The 23,090-nt window shown below is 38.3% G+C and overlaps 1 protein-coding gene across 1 annotated transcript in view; it reads left to right on the forward strand.

Moving 5' to 3' along the window:
• Window positions 1-23,090, forward strand: part of sik2b (salt-inducible kinase 2b) — an 85,616-nt gene that overhangs the window by 29,337 nt on the left and 33,189 nt on the right. Inside the window, exons 4-5 of the mRNA XM_022675039.2 lie at window positions 2,647-2,808; window positions 20,667-20,791. Coding sequence (XP_022530760.1) covers window positions 2,647-2,808; window positions 20,667-20,791 — 287 coding nt within the window. The remainder of the gene's footprint in view (window positions 1-2,646; window positions 2,809-20,666; window positions 20,792-23,090) is intronic.

A 23,090-nucleotide genomic window follows, 5' to 3' on the forward strand; every position in this document is an offset into this window, starting at 1 on the left:
GTTTACTGTAAACAAACATAAGTGCTAAACTTACCTAAATAGACAGTTTTCCTTTAAAAGAAAATGTTTTTTTGAGAATTACAGTTTTGTTTTGTTTGTCTATAAGTTTTGGGATTTGGGGATTTAGTTCCCTTTCTGATGAGAATGGGTAATTGCAGAAGAATTAGTATGTGAAGAATCAATTTAAGAGAGTGCACTCAGTCAGAAACTTCACTCTTTCGTTTCTTTGGTTTTACTAAAAGTGAATGAACTACTGAGCTCTGAGTTTCCTCTTCTGAAGTCTTCATTGCTCCACCAGCTGCTCGCTGTAAAATCGTTCAGTAAAACTGAGCCGGACCCTTTTTTTAGAGGCTGTACGTGTGACGTGAGTACGTAAAGACGCGTGACGTGGCCAGAAGAAGAACTCCCAAAACACCCCAGTTTTTAGAATGAATATATTAGACTTAGCAGGGATGGTGGTTCCAGCACACTGGTACCATTAAACACACTTCTGAAACAGTTTTAGTGCAGGACCAGGATTGGGAACCACTGGTTCTTGGAACTGTCTGCTCCGTTTTTCTGCTTCGTCATGTGTGTCCTGTTGTCTCGTGCCGCGGGGAGGTGGGGGGAGGTGCTGGTGTGGCCGCTGTGCTGTAAACACACTTTACCCATATTTTTAAACACATTCAGACCGGCCCAGTGCGGCTTTCACACCCGCCCACGGCCCTGTCCGCTCGGATGTTGACCAAAGCCGGATTTACGGCTTTCAGGGTAAATATTGTGGCGGAGGGCCGTGATGGAGGCACCGAATCGTCTTTATTGTGGTCTCTGCGAGTGGTGTTTGTTAAACAGCTCACGTGGAGAACGGCACCCCACGCGGAACTGTGCAGAGCGGGGCTGGAATGTGTGAGGGCTGCGGGCTGGACGTAGGCCGAGGGCCAGGGGCTGACCCAGCACTCCTGGGCGTGGTGACCGCATGATTGCAGCATCCAGAGGGATGTTTACCCCGTGCCCACACCATACCACACCACACCACAGGGCCTCCCTACTGCGGGTCATCGCTCTCCGCCGCCACCGGCACCACCTTCACCACCTCCACCACCTCCACAGCCAGCGCTTCTCCCCGGGGAACAGCCGGTGTCCGCGGTTTACTGTTCCCTTTGTCTTCTTGTTATGAAGCGACACTGAGTTCGGGAGTCATGAATGGAAGCCTGTTCTTTAGAGAGAATGGGGATTCCATGCTACGTTCTCTGGATTGGGTTCACACAGTGGGGAGGGCAGGGCATTGCATAAGCTTAACACTTCATTGTGTGCATGCTTTATTGTGTTTTTTTATATGCAGCACTATAGATAATTTTTTGCATGGTCATTGCAATGTGCACACATGCAGTAGTCACATCACATAATGTGCAATATCATGTTTAATATCAAATAATGTTAAACATCATCAATTCTATATATACAGCTCTGGAAAAATTAAGAGACCATATAAACTGATAAGTTTCTTTGATTTGACCAAATTGAATCCATCAATCAATAAATCTTTATTTTCACTCAGGTTCACCATAAGTTTATGGGTCGGATTGGGCTGGATATTTTGGGCCCAAATTAAGCTCTATTTAGATATTATCTTGTTTTTTGATGGTCAGTGTATAACTAATACAGTATGCGGTTGGTGTGGTGCAGTGGATAACCACCACCACCGCCTGCCAGTGAGCTTCCAGGTCTGGGTGACTAAATGCTGATTTCTTTAGAGAGAATCGGGATTCAGTGTACACGTGTGCAATAGTCACATCACAGAATGTGCAATATCATGTTTAATCTTAAATTAAGTTTAAACATCATCAATTCTATATATACAGCTCTGGAAAAAAATAGGAAAACACTTAAAAATAATGAGTTTCTTTGATCTTACCAAATTGAAAACCTGAATCAAAAGGAAGATGGATGATCACAAGCCATCAAACCAAAATGAACTACTTGAATTTTTGCACCAGGAGTAAAGCAGCATAACGTTATTCAAAAGTAGTGTGTAAGACTGGTGGAGGAGAACATGGTGCCAAGATGCATGAGAACTGTGATTAAAAAGCAGGGTTATTCCTCCAAATATTGATTATTTCTGAACTCTTAAAACTTTATGAATATGAACTTTTTTTCTTTGAATTATTTGAGGTCTGAAAGCTCTGTATCTTTTTTCTTTATTTCAGTTATTTCTCATTTTCTGCAAATAAATGCTCTAAATGACAATATTTTTATTTGGAATTTGGGAGAAATGTTGTCTGTAGTTTATAGAATAAAACAACAATGTTCATTTTACTCAAATATAAACCTATAAATAGCAAAATCAAAGAAACTATATAATATAGTTAGGCTATTTAATTTATTTAAATTAAGGTAAAAAAGTGTGGCAAAATTAATGAAAACCTACTTTAATATAATGTATAACTAAAACAGTGTGTGGTTGGTGTGGTACAGTGGATAACACCACCCTGCCAGTGAGCTACCAGGTCTGGGTGACTAAATGCTGCTTTACATCAATAAGAGTCCTTGGGCTAGACTCCTAACACTACATTGGCTGAATAAGAGCGCCAGCTAATTGATGTAAAACTAAGTGTAAATGTAGTATATCCCTGATCATTTTTAACCCTTTTCTGCTTTTTATTTCAGATTACCTGGCGAAGCACGGCCGACTGAGTGAGCCTGAAGCTCGGCGGAAGTTCTGGCAGATTCTGTCAGCGGTAGAGTACTGCCATAACCGCAACGTTGTTCACCGAGACCTGAAGGCTGAGAACCTGCTGCTGGATGGACACATGAACATCAAAATTGCAGGTAAGAAAATGCTGCACTGGTGCTTTATGACCTGCCAACTGCCTCACCAGTAGACATAGCAATCAGTAATCGTGAGAGGGTTATTGTGCACTGTGGCTGTGTGATGCAGTTATAATGGCTGGGTGTGGTCAGAATCTTTAAAAGCAGGTGTGAGTGTTTGGTTAGTGCTGCTGAGAGGAATTTTATTGCACATGTGAACTCATTCCTGGCATAGTTGGCCAAATACACACTGAAGACAATCTACCGCAATTTTTTACACTGTAATACGCTCTTAAAATCCTTTAATTGTCCCAAAAATTGTCAGTACGCCTTATAATCCAGGTGCCTTATGTATTAATTTGCTGTAAAGCCACTCCTCTGAAGTACAGAGTTATACAGGAGTTTCAGCGAAGTTTCTCCAGCAGCAAGACTGGAGCATTATTAGCATTAGCTGCTAATTGTGCTAAGCGCTAGCTCTTTTGCCGTTCAGAGATGAGTATTATTGGCCTGTAGTCTACAGCTAACCTCAGCTAGCACTTCTGGAGCAGTATATGCATTTGCATTAGCCACTAACTGTGCTAAGTGCTAGCTCTTTCGCTGTTCAGAGGTGAGTATATCGAACGAAGTGTAGTCTGCGTGTTTACCGTGTTAAAACAAGCTACGTGGGACAAACCACTAGCTAATATCAGCCTAGCTTACCGGAACACATTAAGGATTCCTCAGTGTAGCGCTGTTCAGTGGCATTAGCCGCTAAACACGGCTGTAAAGGAAGTTAGTGGCAAAAAATAAATAAATACTGTTAAGAAACAAAAACACTTTACTCACCCAAATAAACAACAAAAGATTAGCATCCAGCGCTCGTTTGACTTTAAAAGAAAGTGTAGGGGTCTCTAAGAGGTTCAGCGGACTAAAGCGCTAACACTATGATCAAAAGATCATAGTGGTTCAAATCCCGCTCATGCAGCTTGCCATCAGCTGCCGGAGCCCTGAGAGAGCACATTTTGTCCTTGCTCTCTCTGGGTGGGTACAGTAGAAGGCACTCTCTCTTTCCCCTCATCACTCCTAGGGTGATGTTGATCAGCACAAGGCTGCATCTGTGAGCTGATGTATCAGAACCGAGTCGCTGCTGCGCTTTCCTCCAAGCGTTAGCGCTGTGATGCTACTCGGCAATGCTACAGCATCAGCAGCAGCTCAAAAAGATTCTGACTTTGCATGTATTGGACAGGGGCATCACTAGTGATAGGGGAAGTCCAGGTTGTGGGTTGAGTGGGTTGGGTAATTTGCCTTGTAAATTAAGGAGAAATGGGAGACCTGCTGAACTAGAAGGAAAACATGGCAACACCCCTGTTCCTTACTATTGTTGCATTATGGGCTTTATAATTCGGTGCGCCTATGTATGAATATAGTCCAGAAAATAGACCTTTTATAGAACTTTCTATAAAAAATTATAAAAATGGTACTGTTTTCTTAATGTAAACCACCATCATCTTAACCCTTTCTGCTATCCTCAAATTTAGTAACACCCTCGATTCTCTGGGTCAGTATGATCCCAGCAATTAAAGATAATTAAACATGTTAGCAAAGTTAGTTTACTCGCCATTTTTTTGTGTTTATTTAACAAATTATCAGCAGTGTTTTAATAATATTATATAAGTATTATAAGTGTTATTGTGTTGTTAGGTCAGGACCTAAAGTGAAGGGACATTTAGAGAAAGATTATAAAACTGAATATATGTACAGTATTGATATTTCTTATGATTTATACCAATAAACCAGCCTCAATAAAATGGACATTGAAGTTGAAGCATTCGAAACATCATCAAATGTGGTGTTGTGTGGTGTTCAGGTCTGTGGGACCCGTTTTCATTTTTCATCAAATGATACTTAAAAAATATTTTTTCTAACTCAAACTCATTGGCATTGGCTCATTTTTTGTGAAAAACATATATCAAAACACATTTTCGATAAACACACACTGTACACCCCCCCCCCCCCCCCCTACACATTTATATTACATACAGTCTGTTTGGACAAGGGCTAATAAACATTGCTTCATTTGTAAATTTGAAACTAAACTAATTTTCTACTCATATCTTGAGTTTAATTCATTTTCTTTTACATTTTATTAAAAAACTAATAAAAAAAAGAGTAGCACTTTTTGAAAGAAATGTAACATAAGAAAGGTAAAGGGCAAATATTAACCATGTAAGCTGTTTATATTGCTTGCAATTTAGGTGAAGCGAGCATGTGTAAAGCATTTTAATGTAAAATTGCTTAATTTTGCTGAGTTAAATACAAGTAACAAAGTAAACGAGTAACAAAAATATGAACCCAACACAAGGGTGAAGAAAAGGCAATAAATATGAATCACAAAATTAATGGCAACCATTTTTCTTAGAGACCTTAAACACTGAATGGGGTCAAATTGACCCCAAAGATAATAAGAGGGTTAATTATAAAGGCTTTATTAAGGTAAAGTTAGTAAAGTTAGTGGTATTAGTTCCACACCCTTGTGTACAGTTTTGCTTATACAGTCCTATCACCTTCTCTTGCCTATGATATGATGATATGATGATATAAGTGTGAGTATCAGTGTGTGTTTTTGAGCTGAAGCTCTTCACTGATTACAACCCCGATCCCTGACTTCATCCTCGGCTGTGTATCAAGTGACATCAGCAGGTTATAAATCCATCCCGGCCAGTCAGAACGCTTCTCTTTGGCACCGGCGGCGAGTATCATGGCTCCTCCAGGAATACGCGTACACAAAACACATGCTGCTGTTATTAATACGAGGTAAAACACGTGTAGAGGGATAATACCTCGAGCGCCGGTTCCGGGTAGCGGCTTTAGAAGAGTCCTGGAGCTCTGCTGGAGTGAAGGTCGGCTGCAGGATAAAGAGTAAAGATAGACTGAATTTAATCAAAGCTGCTGTCTGTAGACCTGATGAGGAGCTGGGCTTTGATTAGGAAGCGCAGCTCCAAGAAATAAGAGTGGATATGCGGGAGGTAATGAAGTCAGCGGATGGCACAGACACATCCTGTGCAGGGGCCGGACGGACAGACGGAAGGATGGACTGATACCATCTACAAACAGCATTCGCTCACAGTTGAGAGGTGTTTATGGTCAGTGGTCCAGCTCACCAGCTGTAAAGACAGCTCAGCTCGTGATGACTGCTATATGAGCTTTCCTGCCAACTGAGAGAGAGAGAGGGAGAGAGAGAGAAAGAGAAAGAGAGAAAGAGAAAGAGAGAGGGAGAGATAGAGAGAATGAGAGACTCACACAGAAAACAAACAGATTTCTGTGAACACTTGTTTTGAACATGCTGGACTCAGTTGATATTACTGTAATTCTGCTTAATCACAAAGTATTTGTTGTTTGTTGCCTGGTAGTTTTCCAGCACACACACACACACACACACACACACACACACTTACTCACACAGCCTGACGAGAATTCACAAGACCAATTGTGATTTTTGTTTTTTTGTGACCAATTTTTATTTAAATTATTAAAAAGGATCTAATTCACCATCTCTACCTGTGGCTATATATATATATATATATATATATATATATATATATATATATATATATGAAAACCTCTCTGCAATATAAGCCATCAAACCAAACTGAACTGCTTGAATTTTTGCACCAGGAGTAAAGGCATAAAGTTATCCAAAAGCAGTGTGTAAGACTGGTGGAGGAGAACATGATGCCAAGATGCATGAAAACTGTGATTAAAAACCAAGAGGGTTATTCCACCAAATATGAGCTTTTTTTATGATTTGAGGTCTGAAGGCTCTGTTTCTTGTTATTTCAGCCATTTCTCATCTTTTCTGCAAATAAATGCTCTGAAGGACATTATTTTTATTTGGAATTTGGGAGAAATGTTGTCCGTGGTGTATATAGAATAGTATGTATTAATACATCAACACTGCATTTAATTGTTTTTAGATTAATTATTAATTAAATAAATACATTTCAAATGTTTATTTTTTTGTATGATAAACTTTTAATTCTAGATATCTTTACAATTTGAGGTTTCAATCAAAAAGTAATTATTATTATAAAAGAAATTATTATTACCGTTAATTATAATGATTACCCTTCTGTGTGCAATATGGGAGTTTAATGCGAATAAATGGTGTTTTCAAAGTTGTAAATTTAAATCGTAATCCTTTTATGCCCCTTCGTCTCCTTATAGTCAGGTTTTAAGCCTTCATTATTGGTGGTGCAATTTGGTCCAAGTCTTAGTTCCAAGCTTTAGTTCATGTCTGGAAAAAAAAACTGTCTCATATTTTTACAAAAAAAAATTTTTTCTTGTATGAAAACAGTGATTTCATAAAGCCGAACGTTCATGACCTTTGGAAGTATTAAGAATGAGTGCTGTCTTGACTCAGTTTTAGAGTGAGGCCAAGTAGTCATGCTGGATACTCGTTCTGGATCACACAGTCGCTCCAGCTCATCACAAATGTAAAGGATTGAGTTATTTACTACAGAGAACACCGTTCCGGTGCTCGTCAGACCAGTGCTAAAGGATTCTACTCATTTAACCATCTTCCCAGTCTGAATCATTGGAGAGAAAGCAGGAACAGCCTTAAAGCACATTGCATATTGACTTAACCCATTCAGACCTGAATTATCTCCAGTGATGAACAAAAAAAGGAGGAATTCCTGTTTTCTGTCTGTAGAGCACAGAAAAGTAGACTCTTATATTCTCCTTTAAAACGAATATAAGTAAATAAAGCCAATTAACTTTAATACAATACAAATGTAATAGTTGTAAGTTCATGAACCATCCCTAAACAGTTAAACACATGGTTAAAAAGTGTTCTAATCACATAAAATTAGTAAAAAATTGCTGTTACTTTGCCTCAATGGCTCTATTACTACTACTGCTTTCCCAGTGTTTTGTTTACAGTGGGTGGAACCAAGCTACTGTTTCATTGGTTTAGTTATAAACTTTTTACATTAAAATAAAGAAAATAGCTTTTAAAATAAATATAAATACATGATGTCCATTGTAATTGATGCAGAGTCTGAAAGGTTTAAGCTCAATCAATGTCTGACTAATTCATAGTGTCCTGTTGTATTGCTATTTGTTTCTTATGGAGATTCTTTTTATGCATTTTAAATTTTTTCCATGCATCTTTTTTATTTTGGAATATTTGTGTTTGCATAATAATTGTATGTTTATTTGGCTTAAACTCTGTTTATTCAGTTAATTAAAGAAATTATCACTATTTTTCTTGCTTACAAATATAATCAATAGTGACACTCCTAGAGGCCAGACAGTTATCTCAGTCGGGCTGAAGTGCGTGTGTGTGTGTACGTATGTGCATGTGCATTTTTTTGCACGTGTGTGTGTGTGTTTGTGCGTGTGTGTGTGTGTGTGTGTGTGTGTGTGTGTGTGTAGGTTTGCCACAGGCCTAATGTTTTATTCAGTTAAAAGTGCAGTGGCCATTTACAGATCAACAGAGGGGGGGGGGGGGTATTCCACCAGGCTCTCCCAAAGGTCCCCTCTCCTTTGACCCTCTCTCTGAAGCTACGCCAGCCCTTCAGAAGTGCGCGAGAGTCGTGGACACACAGAGAAAGGTCACGCGAGTGGATAAGCCTTTTATCTTTAGTTTGAAAGAGCAGCATATCTGTGTGAGGGACTGACGGAGGAGGTTAAACTTAGCACTAGACCCTCTGATGGTGTTTAACCAACCCTGAACATGCAAACACACACACACACACACACACACACACACACATACATATTCTGTGTTATGTGTTTCATAATAACTGATAGTGAACCATTCATGGAAAAAAAAAAGAAATAAAAATAAAAATAAATGATAGTGAGGGGGAAAAGCTTTGAAATGGTAACTGAAAATGGTAAAAAAACAAAACAAAAAAAAAACAGTATTTTAGCCAGTCATGCTGTAAAAAAAAAAACTTCATACACACAGTTCCTTTACTTCTCTAGGTAAAGGAAACTATGATTATTTAACCCCTTAACGCCTGAATTAATGTAGCTGTATATGAAAAAATGTTTCATGTGTGTTTTACCTTTAAGTAGATAGTAAATATTGTTGAGATTATTAATTTCACTTTTGCACAAAAATAAATAGAAATTTTGGTATGTTGCAAATTTGCAACAACAGGCAATATGGTCTATTTGGGGTAAATTTGGTATGTTGCAAATTTGCTACAGCAGACATAATGGTCCATACTAAGATAACAATAACAGAGTAATATAACAGTGAAAAATCAATGTTTTATTTATGCACCCAACAGCAGGCATTCAATAATAAATAACACCAATTACTGTCACCAACACAATATACACAAATATTACAGGAAACATTTCATTAATTTGAATTCTAGATTCATTTGAATTGTAAATTGTCAAAGGTTCCTAGGTCCGTGGCGAATATGCACTAACAGGCATTGGGGGAATGCAGGCGCTATCTTGGCAGGTTGATTGAATCAAACGGTTAGTCGCATATTTGCAACAACAGGCGTTAAGGGGTTAAACTTTTTGTTGTAAGGGTGTAAATGCTTTGCTATGCTAAACTATTATCATTAAGTCACTGACATTTAAATTAAAATGATCTTAAAATGACAATAATATCATTTATCGCAGTAATTTCTAAAACAAAAAAATGCTGAAGTGACAGGCCTATTTGCAATTGATAATAATAGATATTGGTCTATTATTTAAAATGCATTATGTACACAATACAAAGCAATCAAACTACAGATGTATATTCTAAATAGTTGGATAAATATCATAATATAATCATTAGACCTTAAAGAAAACAAGTAGTCGATTAACCAGAAAGAAGTACTTCAAAGCAATAGCACTAGTGATAAGATACAATGCACTCTTATGTCTTCCGTATAGTACTTACTGAATGCATGAAGTTATCCAAAAGCAGTGTGTAAGACTGGTGGAGGAGGAGAACATGATGCCAAGATGCATGAAAAAACTGTGATTAAAAACCAGGGTTATTCCACCAAATATTGATTTCTGAACTCTTAAAACTTTATGAATATGAACTTGAATATGAATTATTTGGGGTCTGAAAGCTCTGCGTCTTTTTGCTATTTCTCATTTTCCTCAAATAAATGCTCTGAATTACAATATTTTTATTGGGAATTTGGGATAAATGTGTAGAATAAAACAACAATGTTAATTTTACTTAAACATAAACCTATAAATATCAAAATCAGAGAAACTGATTCAGAAACTGAAGTGCTCTCTTCATTATTTTTCCAGAGCTGTATTGTTTTTCGTTTAGTTTTTAACTGGAACCCACAGAACACGCTAAGCATGAAGCAGATGTATCCTTTTGCCTCTTTGATCTCTTTTTCCCCTCTCGGATGGATGTTTGATTGGGTCATGCTGTTGTGTAAACGTGCAGGAGTGTAGGGAGATGTATAATTGACATTGCACGATTGAGAAAGGGCTCGGAAACATTTCGTGATTGGGTCCCTTAGGGGTTTACACAACCCAGCCGTGCTCACACTGTGCAAAAAGTCATTGTGAGCACAGCAGGCAGAAAGATGGCCACGCATGTCTACAGACTAGGGGTGTAACTGTAAGTGTATTCCTTACGAACCGTTACATTACGGGGGTCACGGTTTGTTTTCTCGCAAACGCACACAGAATACACAATACACAGGCAGACTTGTAGGAGACTTGTAGAACCAATAAATGTAATGCGGAAAGTGTTGCTGATAGCAACTCGCTACTGGCTTAGCCCATAGCCTGAGCTGAGAAGTTTAGCTCTGACAGCACAGAAACACCGATCATTCAAACTGTCCACAACCGTCGCTGTGCTGCCGTAGGAAACTAATGGTTGCCTGTCGCGCTTCATTGTGAACTCAGGGTTAAGCGCTCGTACTCTCTCTCTATCTTTCTATTTCCCTTTTGCTTGCGCTGGCTGTCTGTCTCTCTCTCTTGCTCTCACTTTCGTTTGTGCCATCTGTCTGTCTGTCTCTCTTTCTTGCCCGCTCACTACCTCTTATGCCGCACCATCTCTTTTTTTGCCTCGTACTCGGTCTTTCTTTCTCTCTTGCTTAAGCCATCTGTTTGTTTCTCTCGCTCTCTCTCTCTTTTACTCACGCTGTCTGTCCTTCTCTCTCTCTCGCTCTCACTCTCACTTGCACTGTCTGTCTCTCTCTCTCTCTCGTTCGCTCTCTCTCTTTCACTCGCCCCATCTGTCTGTCTCTCTAGCTCTCTCTCTCTCGTGTCGTCTGTCTGTCAGTCTGTCTGTCTCGCTCTCTCTTACGTTGTGCCATCTACGTCTCTTACGTCTCTTGCTCTCGCTCTCTCTTTTGCTCGTACTCTCTCATGTCGTCTGTCTGTCTCTCTCTTGTTTGCTCTCTCTATCTCTTTTGCTCTCGCCATCTCTCTCTCTCTTTTTCGCTCATGCCATCTGTTTGTCTCGCTCTCTCTCTCTCTCTTGCACTTGTGTTGTCTGTCTGTCAATCAATCAGGCTTATTGTTTTTTGTTCCAACAAGATCCAAAAGATGGATCCTCTCATGATGACAGTAGGAGAAAACCCTGATTTCAGATATTTAGCATTTAATAAAAGAGCTTAAGCCCTGTTACAAAATCCAATCCCTAAAAACTAAATATGATTATATGAATTTGATTCATTGTTATTATGAAGTTAATAAAGGTGAGGCTATACAGAATAGCCAGCCTCTTTATTTTTTACACCAACTGTACCGAAAATGCACTGAACCATGGGGTTGATACAGAGAATTGATTGTACCGTTACACATCTACTACAGGCTGGTTCCGTTCCGAAAGCTCACACTGACCTCTGTACAGGCTTTGTGTTAAACCCTGCCGGTACCCCTTTAATAATAAGAGCTGGAGTTTGAGGCGAGATTGAGTGATTCCGGTATATGGAGTGTTCAGGGACTCACCCCTGCAATGTCAGCCTCTGGGCAGGCTGCAGCATTGACGTCAATCGCTGCTGCTCAGCATTCAGCTTGTGAAGTGGGTCAACCCATCTGAGGAGCCCTCGCCATACTCACCGTGCTGCTGCTGCCTCTCACAGCTCAGATGTGTGTGTGTGTATATATATATGTGTGTTTTTTCTTCAGGCCTTCAAGCTTTCTTTCAAGCCGCAATAACTCTCCCCAACCCTCCGTATTATCCCTTCATCATTCCACATCCCAGCCTCGCCCCCTTTTCCATTACTCACTGGAAATGAGATGAAATCGCCGCGCCGACGTCTCATTCATCTTTTAACCTCCTTCGTCTGAAGCTACCTTTATAAATCAAGCGCCTCGTCCTACACGGCTAACAGGAGGGGCAAAATGTAGCCCCAGAGCTAGACGTATCAACACTCGTATTTGCTGAGAGTAATAGATAGATAGAAATCACAGAAGTAAGAGTCTGCACGTCAGAATTTATTGAGACTTTTTCCTGAAGATCTGAGAAGACAAAGACCAAGGTTGGGGGAAGGGATGGAGATTTTTCAGATGCACACTTCAAAACTAGGGCTATGAGAATCACTGGTAAGAACCTAGGGGTGTGTGATATGACGATAACAGATCATGAAGTATTATAACGCATCTACGATAAACCATCATAGAAAAAAAAACGCTGGATCGTTAAGCCCATTCTATCCACTACAGCAGTTTTGTGCTATCTCAACTAGTTCCCTTTTCCCTCGCGCTTTAACCAATCAGCACACTGAACACCTTTGCTTACTTCCCCTCCCCTTTCTCACAAGCACAAAGCCATGAATGAAAACACAGCGGGAGAGTTGGCTCCCAAAATAAGGTCGACACGACGAATCTTTTCAACCATTTAAAGAGGCGACATCCCAAACAGTAATTACGCTAAAAGTCAGGCAACCAGAAGATTAGCTACACCACAGCTAGCACAGGCTAATGCTACAGCCGCACCAAAACAAACGATGCTAATTTCAGAGAGCCCTTCCCTACGAGAAGATGTAAGTAAATGATGGAGAGAAATAACAGAAACAAAGCAATTACTTTTTACCTGGCAAAGGACATGGTTCCTTTCCAAACAGTGGAAAACGAGGGCTTCCAAAGACTTATCGAAGTTGTTGATCCATGCTACGAGTTACGTTACCCAGCCGTAAATACGTACTTTTCCAACATCCAAGGTGTTTTTGTTCTAAATTACATTGTCCTTCAAGAGATTATAGCAGTTAAGTCTTCAGTCCTGTTAAAATGACTGTGTTGAATGCTAAGAGAAATACTTAAATTACAGCAAAAGTTTTTTTTTTTACAGCAATTTTTATTTATTTAGATAAACACAGTAGAAACAAACAATCGGGGTAGTAAAATAAGAGTGCACAATAAGAAATATAAGACTCTAAACTATAACATTCTAAACTGAGATTTAAAAATATATACATAAATATATAAATACAAAAACTGTACAAAGTGTGGAAGTAATCAGTCGTAGATATGAGGTAGTGCAGTAATACAGAATAAATTAAGTACAGGAGATAGCAGGTACCATAAGATATGTCAAATACTAAACATAAGTATAAATACTAAACATTTAACTGCTATTATTTAATTGTTACAGTCTTGGTCTTGCCTTGTTATTTTTGTGATATGCGAGCTGTTTACAGCAAGATTGCACTTTACCTCAATGGCGTTTTAATTTACCATTTTAGACCAGTGTTAATAGATTATGAAATATTGATAAAAATAAAACGGTTTGGTTTTTTTAGTACTGATTTTGTTTTTGTTGTTGCTGCAAATCGTGATATGATCATTTTTCCATATCACCCACCCTATAAGAAACCCACAAAAGTTAATATATTTTTTTAAAGTGAAAAAGTTAAAAGTGACAATTAGCACTGTTACTATAGTTTTTTATAATTAAGGCCAAGTTCTTCAAAAAACAACCATAAAAAAGATCGCTAGTAGTTTGTCTCTGTAGCTAGCTAGCAAGCTATCTTTTCTTGCAGCATTTAAGGCGGCACGGAAAAATAAAATTAAATGAAATAAAAGCTAATCAAAGCTAATTTCAGCTCCCCATCACAGAGGAATAAAATAAGGAACAATAAGGACAATAATAATTATTATTAATCATTTCTGCACCATCTCCCCTCTTTCTGAAGACATACAATAAAATACACCCTAAAGTTAACTGATAACGCATCGGGTGCTTGCTGAAGGGTTTCCCAATTCTTAGGTGTGAGGATTTCACACCTTATTCTTGTAACTTGTAAACAAGGGGTAGGGGTAAGTAATAGGGCTAAGGGGTGAAATGGGATTGGGCCGTTTAATAAATAAGCTAAGCTTAGCATCCCCTGCATGTTTAATATAGGTCATATCTAAATTTTCCAAAATTTTCTTAACTCCAAGCTCCAGTCTCCAGGCCCAATTTTAGTATATCCACAGAGAAATACTGTGTGTGTGTGTGTGTGTGTGTGTGTGTGTGTCAGTGTGTGTGTGTGATGTCGAACAGGAGGCCTCAAATTAAGTAGTCAACATTGCAGAGAACTAAATATCCCAGGGGTTCAGCGATTTTTAATAAGGACACACAATTAAACCTCTTTCACCTGTTCTCAGCGACCCACACAGGAAATTTGGCAGTGTTAAATCAACACTGTTAGTGTTAAATCAACACTTATTAGTGTTAAATGTACACTCTCAGTGTTGATTTAACACTGCCAAATTTCCTGTGCAATTAAGAAAGTATTACTGCGCCTAATAGGTCTGCATGTGTTGTTTTTTCAGGATTATCCCTTGAAATTTGGGTTTTATTTATTGGCGAGTCACAAGATGTTTAATGAAATGACCTGGAAAAATAAGGTATAATCCTCAGTGTGGTGGTGTGGGGAGAACCTGATCGCTACAGAATTAAAAAATACTAAATCTCTAGTGCTTTAGTTAAAGCAGAATCAAACTAATCATATTTTTCACTTGAAAGGTGCACTTAAAATCCTTTAATTTTCCCAAAAAATTTCAGTTCTCCTTATGTCTGAATTCTACCAGTCAGGTATTAAGGAGCAGTAAAGCCACTTTGCTGAAGTACAGAGTTATACAGGATGAGTTTTCAGTGAAGTTTCTCCAGCACCAAGACTGGAGCAGTATTAGCATTAGCTGCTGAGTGCAGCGCTAGCTCTTTCGTTTTTCAGACATGAGTATGTCTGACTGTAGTCTGCATGTTTACCATGTTAAAACAAGCTAGCTGATAGCGCCCTGAATCACCAGAACACTCATGGTTTCTCAGTGTAGCGCTGTCGGGCAGCATTTACTAGCGCTAAGCACTGCTAACCATGCTGTTAAAAATATTGGAAATCTAAGCTTACTGTAAAAATAAATAAAGGAAGCAATTTACTCACCCAAAGAAACGCTTTTCTGCTGAATTAGAAATGGAAACATGGCGGAAACATATGCATCATATAACAGGATAAGTTAATCTCGAGTTAAACCACTAAATATGCTTTAAATAAAGCTGAATGAAAATCATAGTGACAGGGCTGAACCACCTTTTAACCTTTTAAAAGGATAAAAACCACCAAGAGAACCCACCTCCTCAGCCACCAGCCTGCCTTATTCCCCATTTCATTGCTGAATAATTACCTTTAATATGCTTTAATACTGGGCTTTAAAAGATTAAAAGAAGAAATTAACAGCTAATGTAAGCATGATTTCTACATCTAATTATGCATCATAATTAACCCTTTCAGACCTGGATTATCTCCAGTGATGGAAAAAGAATGTAAGAATGCTGTTTTTTGTGTCTATAATGCACAGAAAAGAAGATATAAAATATATACATAGCAAATACATCCAATTACCTAGAATATTGAATAGTTTTAATTTTAGTTCCATTGCATTGGAAGCCTGTGTTTAATATTTTATTTCATATTGACCTTTTTATTTAATAAACCATCCCTTAACAGTAAAAACACATGCTTTAAAGGCGTTATAAATCACATTAAATTAGTGAGTTAGTGGTAATTAGCTGTTACTTTGCTTCAATGGCTCTAGTACTACTGTTGTCCAGTGTTTTTGCAGTGGATGGGGACAAGTTACTGTTTCATTGGTTTATAAACTTGTTTATATGGTCTATTCTGATGGACAACAGCTCTCAAATAGTGTTATGTGCAACAAATATATTTTATTTTAAAATAAAGTAAATGCATGGGGTCCTAAGCAGATATAAATTAGATTAAAAAACACTGAAACGTTGTTTTAAAAGAGAACTCTGGTGTGAAATGGACTTTTGTTGTAGTAAAACATGATACAAATAACTAATCTTTGATGAATAGCACACCTCCGCTCTCCCACAGCGTTCCTAGATCTAGTAGTTTTGTGCTGAAAAATCGATTTTTACACCGTTATCCAGCTCAAAGTAGCTCCACACCTCATTGCTAGAATCCGGAGAGAACTGAAATTTAAAACAAGGTATTAATAACATAAAAAGTGCACAAGAAGCTTATTAAAAAACACAGTTTACATCCCATAGTGCTTCATTGTTGCTTCGGGTGCCGCCATCACTGTACTGATAATGACCAAGACATATTTATACATGGACTCCGCATAGCCTTTCTTCTGGCGTAGCAGCCGAGCCCAGTGCATTTATTATAGGTGTTTAATATTATAGGTGTTTAATACACCTATAATAATCACAGCTCTACCAATTTTTACATTATTTTCACACGTTTGGTTTGTTACATACAGCAGATATGCAGTAATGATTGAGGATGCTCTCACACATTACAAATATTTGGTTTCACTTGGTTGATGAAATATTTGTATTATGTTCTTTAACAAAGACAGACATAATAATATAGCATATTAATAATAAAGTACAGGGGTTGGACAGTGAAACTGAAACACCTGGTTTTAGAGCACAATAATTGATTGTGGTGACGGACAGTTCTGGTGGAAACAGGAGAGTTGAGGTGCACATTGAATTCTGCCGTGATTTGATCAGCCGTGGTTTTATGTTTTTTTATGGATACAATCCGGGTTAGCACCCGAAAATCCCTTTCAGACAGCTTCCTCTTACAGCGTCCACAGTTAATCCTGTTGGATGTGGTTGATTCTTCTTGGTGGTATGCTGACATTACCTAGATACCGTGGCTCTTGATGCATCACAAAGACTTGCTGTCTTGGTCACAGATGCTCCAGCAAGACGTGCACCAACAATTTGTCCTCTTTTGAACTCTGGTATGTCTCCCATAATGTTGTGTGCATTGTAATATTTAGAGCAGAACTGTGCTCTTACCCTGCTAATTGAACCTTCACACTCTGCTCTTACTGGTGCAATGTGCAATTAATGAAGATTGAACACCAGGCTGCTCCAATTTAGCCATGAAACCTAAAATCCCACACTAAAATGACAGGTGTTTCAGTTTCATTGTCCAAATCCTGTATTTTTAATAAGTAAGTACTTTTTATCATGTTTTACTACACCCAAAGTCCTTTAATGCGCTTGATTAGTGCTTTCATTCTCTCATTATTGATTATCCTCTAATATGATCACGCTGTTTAGTGATAGAAGTGAAATCTTACACTTGAGCCATGCGATTGTCACGTAAAAGTGACTTCACACTTTGTACAGCTTTAAGTGAAACACTGCAGAATGAACAGAACAGCACTTTCTCCTGAAGGTCAGATGTGATGTTTCTGGTGAGAGGGGACGTGATGCCGAGTGAGCAGATGCCTGAGTGTAATTGCTGTGACAGGATGATGGCACACAGGTGTAAATCTATTATCTCTCTCTCTCGCTTCCACACTACCTGAGGCATACACACACACACCACACCACACACACTGCTGTGCTGCAGGCTGCTGTATATCAGGGTGTGCTTCCTCTGTGAGTCAGGCTTCTAATCCTCCACCTCCTATTTAAAGGTGCATTTTTTTGTTAATTATACTTTAGTGAATAAATTGTACATACATCTCTGGGGGGAAAAAATAAGAGAGCACTTAAAAATGATGAGTTTCTTGATTTTACCAAGTTGAAAACCTCTGGAATATAATCAAGAGGAAGATGGATGATCACAAACCATCAAACCACCAAACTGAACTGCTTGAATTTTTGCACCAGGAGTAAAGCAGCATAAAGTTATCCAAAAGCAGTGTGTAAGACTGGTGGAGGAGGAGAACATGATGCCAAGATGCATGAAAACTGTGATTAAAAACCAACCAGGGTTATTCCACCAAATATTGATTTCTGAATTCTTAAAACTTTATGAATATGAACTTGTTTTATTTGCATTATTTGAGGTCTGAAAGCTCTGCGTCTTTTTGTTATATCTTTGTTATTTCAGCCATTTCTAATTTTTCTGCAAATAAATGCTCTAAATGATATATTGAATATTTTTATTTGGCATTCAGGAGAAATGTTGTCTGTAGTTTATAGAATAAAACAGCAACGTTCATTTTACTCAAACATATTTATACCTTTAAATAGCAAAATCAGAATCTGAATTGGTCTGCATGTCTTTGCTCAGAAGCTGTATAACAAGCCTATTTACAACCTTGTTGTTTTACTTCAGGATGCAGCTTGGTAATTTCCTTTTATTGCAGACTCGTGAAATATATCAACTCTGATTTACAGCACTGGCAAAACCAGCAGGAGCTGCATATAGACTTTAGACTATCTCGTCGGTTCACATTCACTGTAAATGTAAGTGATCTGTATCTGTGTGTAATGTGAATGAATCTGTTCCTGAATCACCGTCTCACATGCTGCACATTGATACCTGTATAAACGTCTCCTTCTTCACAAACAACAAAAACCCTCATATTAGAGAGACGAGAGACTCGTAGCTTTATAAAGGGAAATGGATGAGTTAGCAGCTCATATGTGGAGCATCTTTTGCTGGAGTGGAGAGTAAACAGCTGCTCTGAAGTTCATGCTCAGGTCCAGGTGGTGAAAAAAGGCCAGGCGGTTTGCTTTTGCTGTTTTTGCAGCTATAGCTGCACAGCTGCACCAAGAGATGCAGTGTGGGTACGAGAGAGAAGCACATTTTTGGCTGTAAAGCAGCTAAGGTTTCAGCTAAACAAGCCCTGCTTGTTAGCTTCCATGCTGCAACACCGCTTGCTCGCTTGCTGTTGTGTATTGGTAACTTCGCTCTTGCCCACAACCACCTTCTGGTTTCCATTTCTGTGAACCTCCTCAAAATATTAAACACATCTTAGTCGACTTTTTACAACATCCAGTTTTTGAATCAGTTTCTCTGATTTTGCTGTTTACTATTTATAGGTTTATGTTTGAGTAAAATGAACATTGTTGTTTTATTCTATAAACTACAGACAACATTTCTCAAAAATGTTTAAACAATGCATAGAAAACAAGTTCATATTCATATTAAGTTTTAAGAGTTCAGAAATCATTTTTTTTTTCTTAAATATTTGATGATACATCCCGATCATTTTATCATTTGCTACTGAAAATATAACAGTCCTTTAACCCTCCTATTATGTTTGGGGTCAATTTGACCCCATTCAATGTTTAACACCTTTAAATATGTAGTTAATATAATTTTATTTACTTAATATTTGATTACTTTTTCTAATTTATTTCTAGTTTTTCTAACTAAAATTAATGTGATTGTATTTTTTTGTGTCCTGTACATATTTTGTATACATCAGTGTTTAAGCTGTTTAAAACATATAAAAAAATAATCAGAATTTTACACACATTTGTGTTGAATGATGTGAAAGTCATTACATCATGCAATTTTATAATCTTAAAAAAAATGTCGAGCACTAAAATAACAACTATAACTGTAATTAGTGCAAAAACCACTGATCACCACAGTTCATGTGACAGGGGTGAGCAGGGAAAACATAATTGTCATGAGAACCTGATATTTCCTATTCTGTGGAGGAATATATTGTTCCTGCAAATATATTAAAGCTCACCTTCCGTCGTTTTTTCTTTCATTTTAAAATGTCTAGTTGTGGTCTCTAGTATGAATGAATGACATGTGAGCCGTTTTTGTAAAAAAAAAGTGCTCAGGTGTCTCTGTATAGCTCTTTTTTAATGGACTGTTTTAGGGGTGTGTCCAAAATGACCGGATTCCAGCTTTGCTCGTGAATATTCATACATGCAAACAGCATGCAAATATCTCTCCTCTGATTGGCTAGGAGCACTGCGACGCACCTCCACCGCTCTGCCGCTCACTGCCTCCCACCTCCTAACTGATGAGCGGTGATGTTGCGTCGCTTCAGCTCCGCCTCTGGGAGTTTCTCGAGCCAAGGTGGGCTGGTCTGTGAGTTTCTGCCTACGTAGGCAGAAAGATAATTCAAAATTCACCCGTTTTTCGGAGGGGGGGAGGGGGGATTTCTTTGCTTAGCTCCTGCAGACAATGGGGGCTGCAAAACAGTTTAATGTGCAGGTGTACACATTCAACTCGGAGAGACCTACTGTATTCCACAAAAAACAAGAAAAATCGGATTTTCGCGGAAGGTGACCTTTAATAGTTCACACAATATAGCGGTAATGCAGACATATAAAACGTTTATACTGCAGGTTCTAAACCTGTTCTGTATGTGCTCTGTGTGATCTGTCTTTCTCAATAAAATACCAGTAATTCTGGTTGTAAAAGGGGGGTGGACATTTTTAAAAAAGGCTATTTGAGTAGTCAAAAAGTTAAAAAAAAGCATGTGAAAGAAACTTGGGTAAAAATGTATTGTGTAATATATATATATATATATAAATATATAAAATATGTATTACATAATAATTTCCTGTAGTTCCTGTTTAAAACATAAAAGGAGTTAGTAAATTTGAGCGTTTTAGGGGGGTTAAATTTAATGAGACACCAACATATAATACGTTATCATGAAATAAAGTAGGTGATTTTAGTACTTGTTCATCATCGCGTCTGGTTTTCTCTCTTTTTCTCTCGCAGATTTCGGCTTTGCGAACTTCTTCCGCACAGGAGAGCCGTTGGCCACGTGGTGCGGCAGCCCACCGTACGCCGCCCCCGAAGTGTTCGAGGGGCAGCAGTATGAAGGACCACAGCTCGATATCTGGGTAAGCTTCTCACCCTCTAAAGTAGTGCTGTGAGATATGACGATAAATATCGTTTCTACAGTAATTTCATCAATTATTCATGCAAATATATAAAGTAGGCTACGATGAAATGTATTGGCGTGGTCACTTTGTATAAACACGGTTTATATAAGTGATAATAAAATAATCTTCGCAAAAAAAAAAAGCTTCATAATGTGGTTTTGCGACGTGACGCTGCTTTACGTTATTTGACGGACACTTAAAAAAATATGTTTATTTTAATTAAATCAATTTAAATACCTGTATAATTTTAAAAATATGCTACTGCATCTACCTCATCAGTTTTTTTTATTTGATACATATATATTGCTGCACTAAAAGGTAGTAATTCTCAATTGTTAAAGTTTGGTTTATGTAATGTCACTTTGAAATAAAGTTGGAAAAAAAGTAAGCAATGATATTATTTTGTCATATTTTTCAAAGAATAACTGAAAACATACTCAAATGTGGTATATCATGATATACAGTCATATGAAAAAGTTAATTTTTCATATATATATATTTTTTTTTTTAAGTACGCCACAAACAGTCGCCTGAGGTATGCTTTTGCTTTTGCATACCTCAGGTGACTCTGTTTGTGGCGTGCTTGCAGAAATGGCTTCTTTCGCATCACTCTCCCATACAGCTTTTCCTTGTGGAAAGTGCGCTGTATTGTTGACCGATGCACAGTGACACCATCTGCAGCTCTTTGGCTGTGGTCTGTGGATTGTCCTTGACTGTTCTCACCATTCTTCTTCTCTGCCTTTCTGATATTTTTCTTGGCCTACCACTTCTGGGCTTAACAAGAACTGTCCCTGTGCTCTTCCATTTCCTTACTATGTTCCTCACAGTAGAAACTGACAGGTTAAATCTCTGAGACAACTTTTTGTATTCTTCCCCTGAACAACTATGTTGAACAATCTTTGTTTTTAGATCATTTGAGAGTTGTTTTGATGAGCCCATGATGCCACTCTTCAGAGGAGATTCAAACAGGAGAACAACTTGCAATTGGCCACCTTAAATACCTTTTCTCATGATTGGATACACCTGGCTATGAAGTTCAAAGTCAGTGAGGTTACCAAACCAATTTTGTGCTTCAGTAAGTCAGTAAAAAGTAGTTAGGAGTATTCAAATCAATAAAATGATAAGGGTGCCCATACTTTTGCACCGGTCAAATTTTGGTTTAATGCATATTGCACATTTTCTGTTAGTACAATAAACCTCATTTCAATCCTGAAATATTACTGTGTCCATCAGTTATTAGATATATCAAACTGCAAACACCCAAATATTTAGAACTAAAAATGATTAAGATTAATAGGGGTGCCCAAACTTTTTCATATGACTGTACATCGTTATCGTGATATAAAAAATCCATATCGTGATGTATGATTTTTCCCATATCGCCCAGCACTACTCTGAAGAGCTGCGGTGTCACGGGGAGAGCTGGCCAGCGACCTCCGGCGCTCGGTGTTTGTCTTGGTTTCGGTGGTGAATGGTTGGTTAGTCAGCTGACAGGCTGTTTGCGCGAGCTCCTCTCCGACCTCCTGACCCTGCCTGACGTCAGCGTGTAAACCAAACATTCCCCGCTGTGCGAGAGAGAGATAGAGAGCGGGTCACGTGACCGTCTCTGCTGCTTCTGTTTACTGGCATACAGTCAGAGCACCTGTACCTTGACCTGCAGAGCTCATCTCTCAGTGTCTCTCCGGGTTTCTGCTGAGTTAATAAGGTTCTGCAGTGTTGAGGGTTCGTACGGGTGCTTGAAATCCTGGAAAATACTTGAATTTTAATGTTCTGTTTTCCAGGCCCAGAAAGTGCTGGAATTTTGGGGAAAGTGCTTGAAAATGCTTGAAATTCTAACTACATTTACGTTACAATAAAGAATAACTATCTGACTTCTTCTCCTTCTGCTGTTACCAAACACAATTCGGGTTTCGCAGTGTGACAAAAAGCAAATCAATAAGTATATGTATGTGTAAATACTCATCTCAAACTCATCCTGAATTCGACTACAGTAACTTCTTAACCCTTGTGTGGTGTTCGGGTCTGTGGGACCCGTTTTCATTTTTCATCAAATGATACAAAAAAATATCTTTTCTAACTCAGACTCATTGGCAGTGGCTCATTTTTTGTGAAAAACATATATCAAACACATTTTCAATAAACACACACTTTACACCCCCCCACACACACACATTTATATTACACACAGTATGTTTGGCCAAGGGCTAATAAACATTGCTTCATTTGTAAATTTGAAACTAAACACATTTTCTACTCA

Source organism: Astyanax mexicanus, chromosome 18 (assembly GCF_023375975.1).
Source record: "Astyanax mexicanus isolate ESR-SI-001 chromosome 18, AstMex3_surface, whole genome shotgun sequence".
NCBI lineage: Eukaryota > Metazoa > Chordata > Actinopteri > Characiformes > Acestrorhamphidae > Astyanax > Astyanax mexicanus.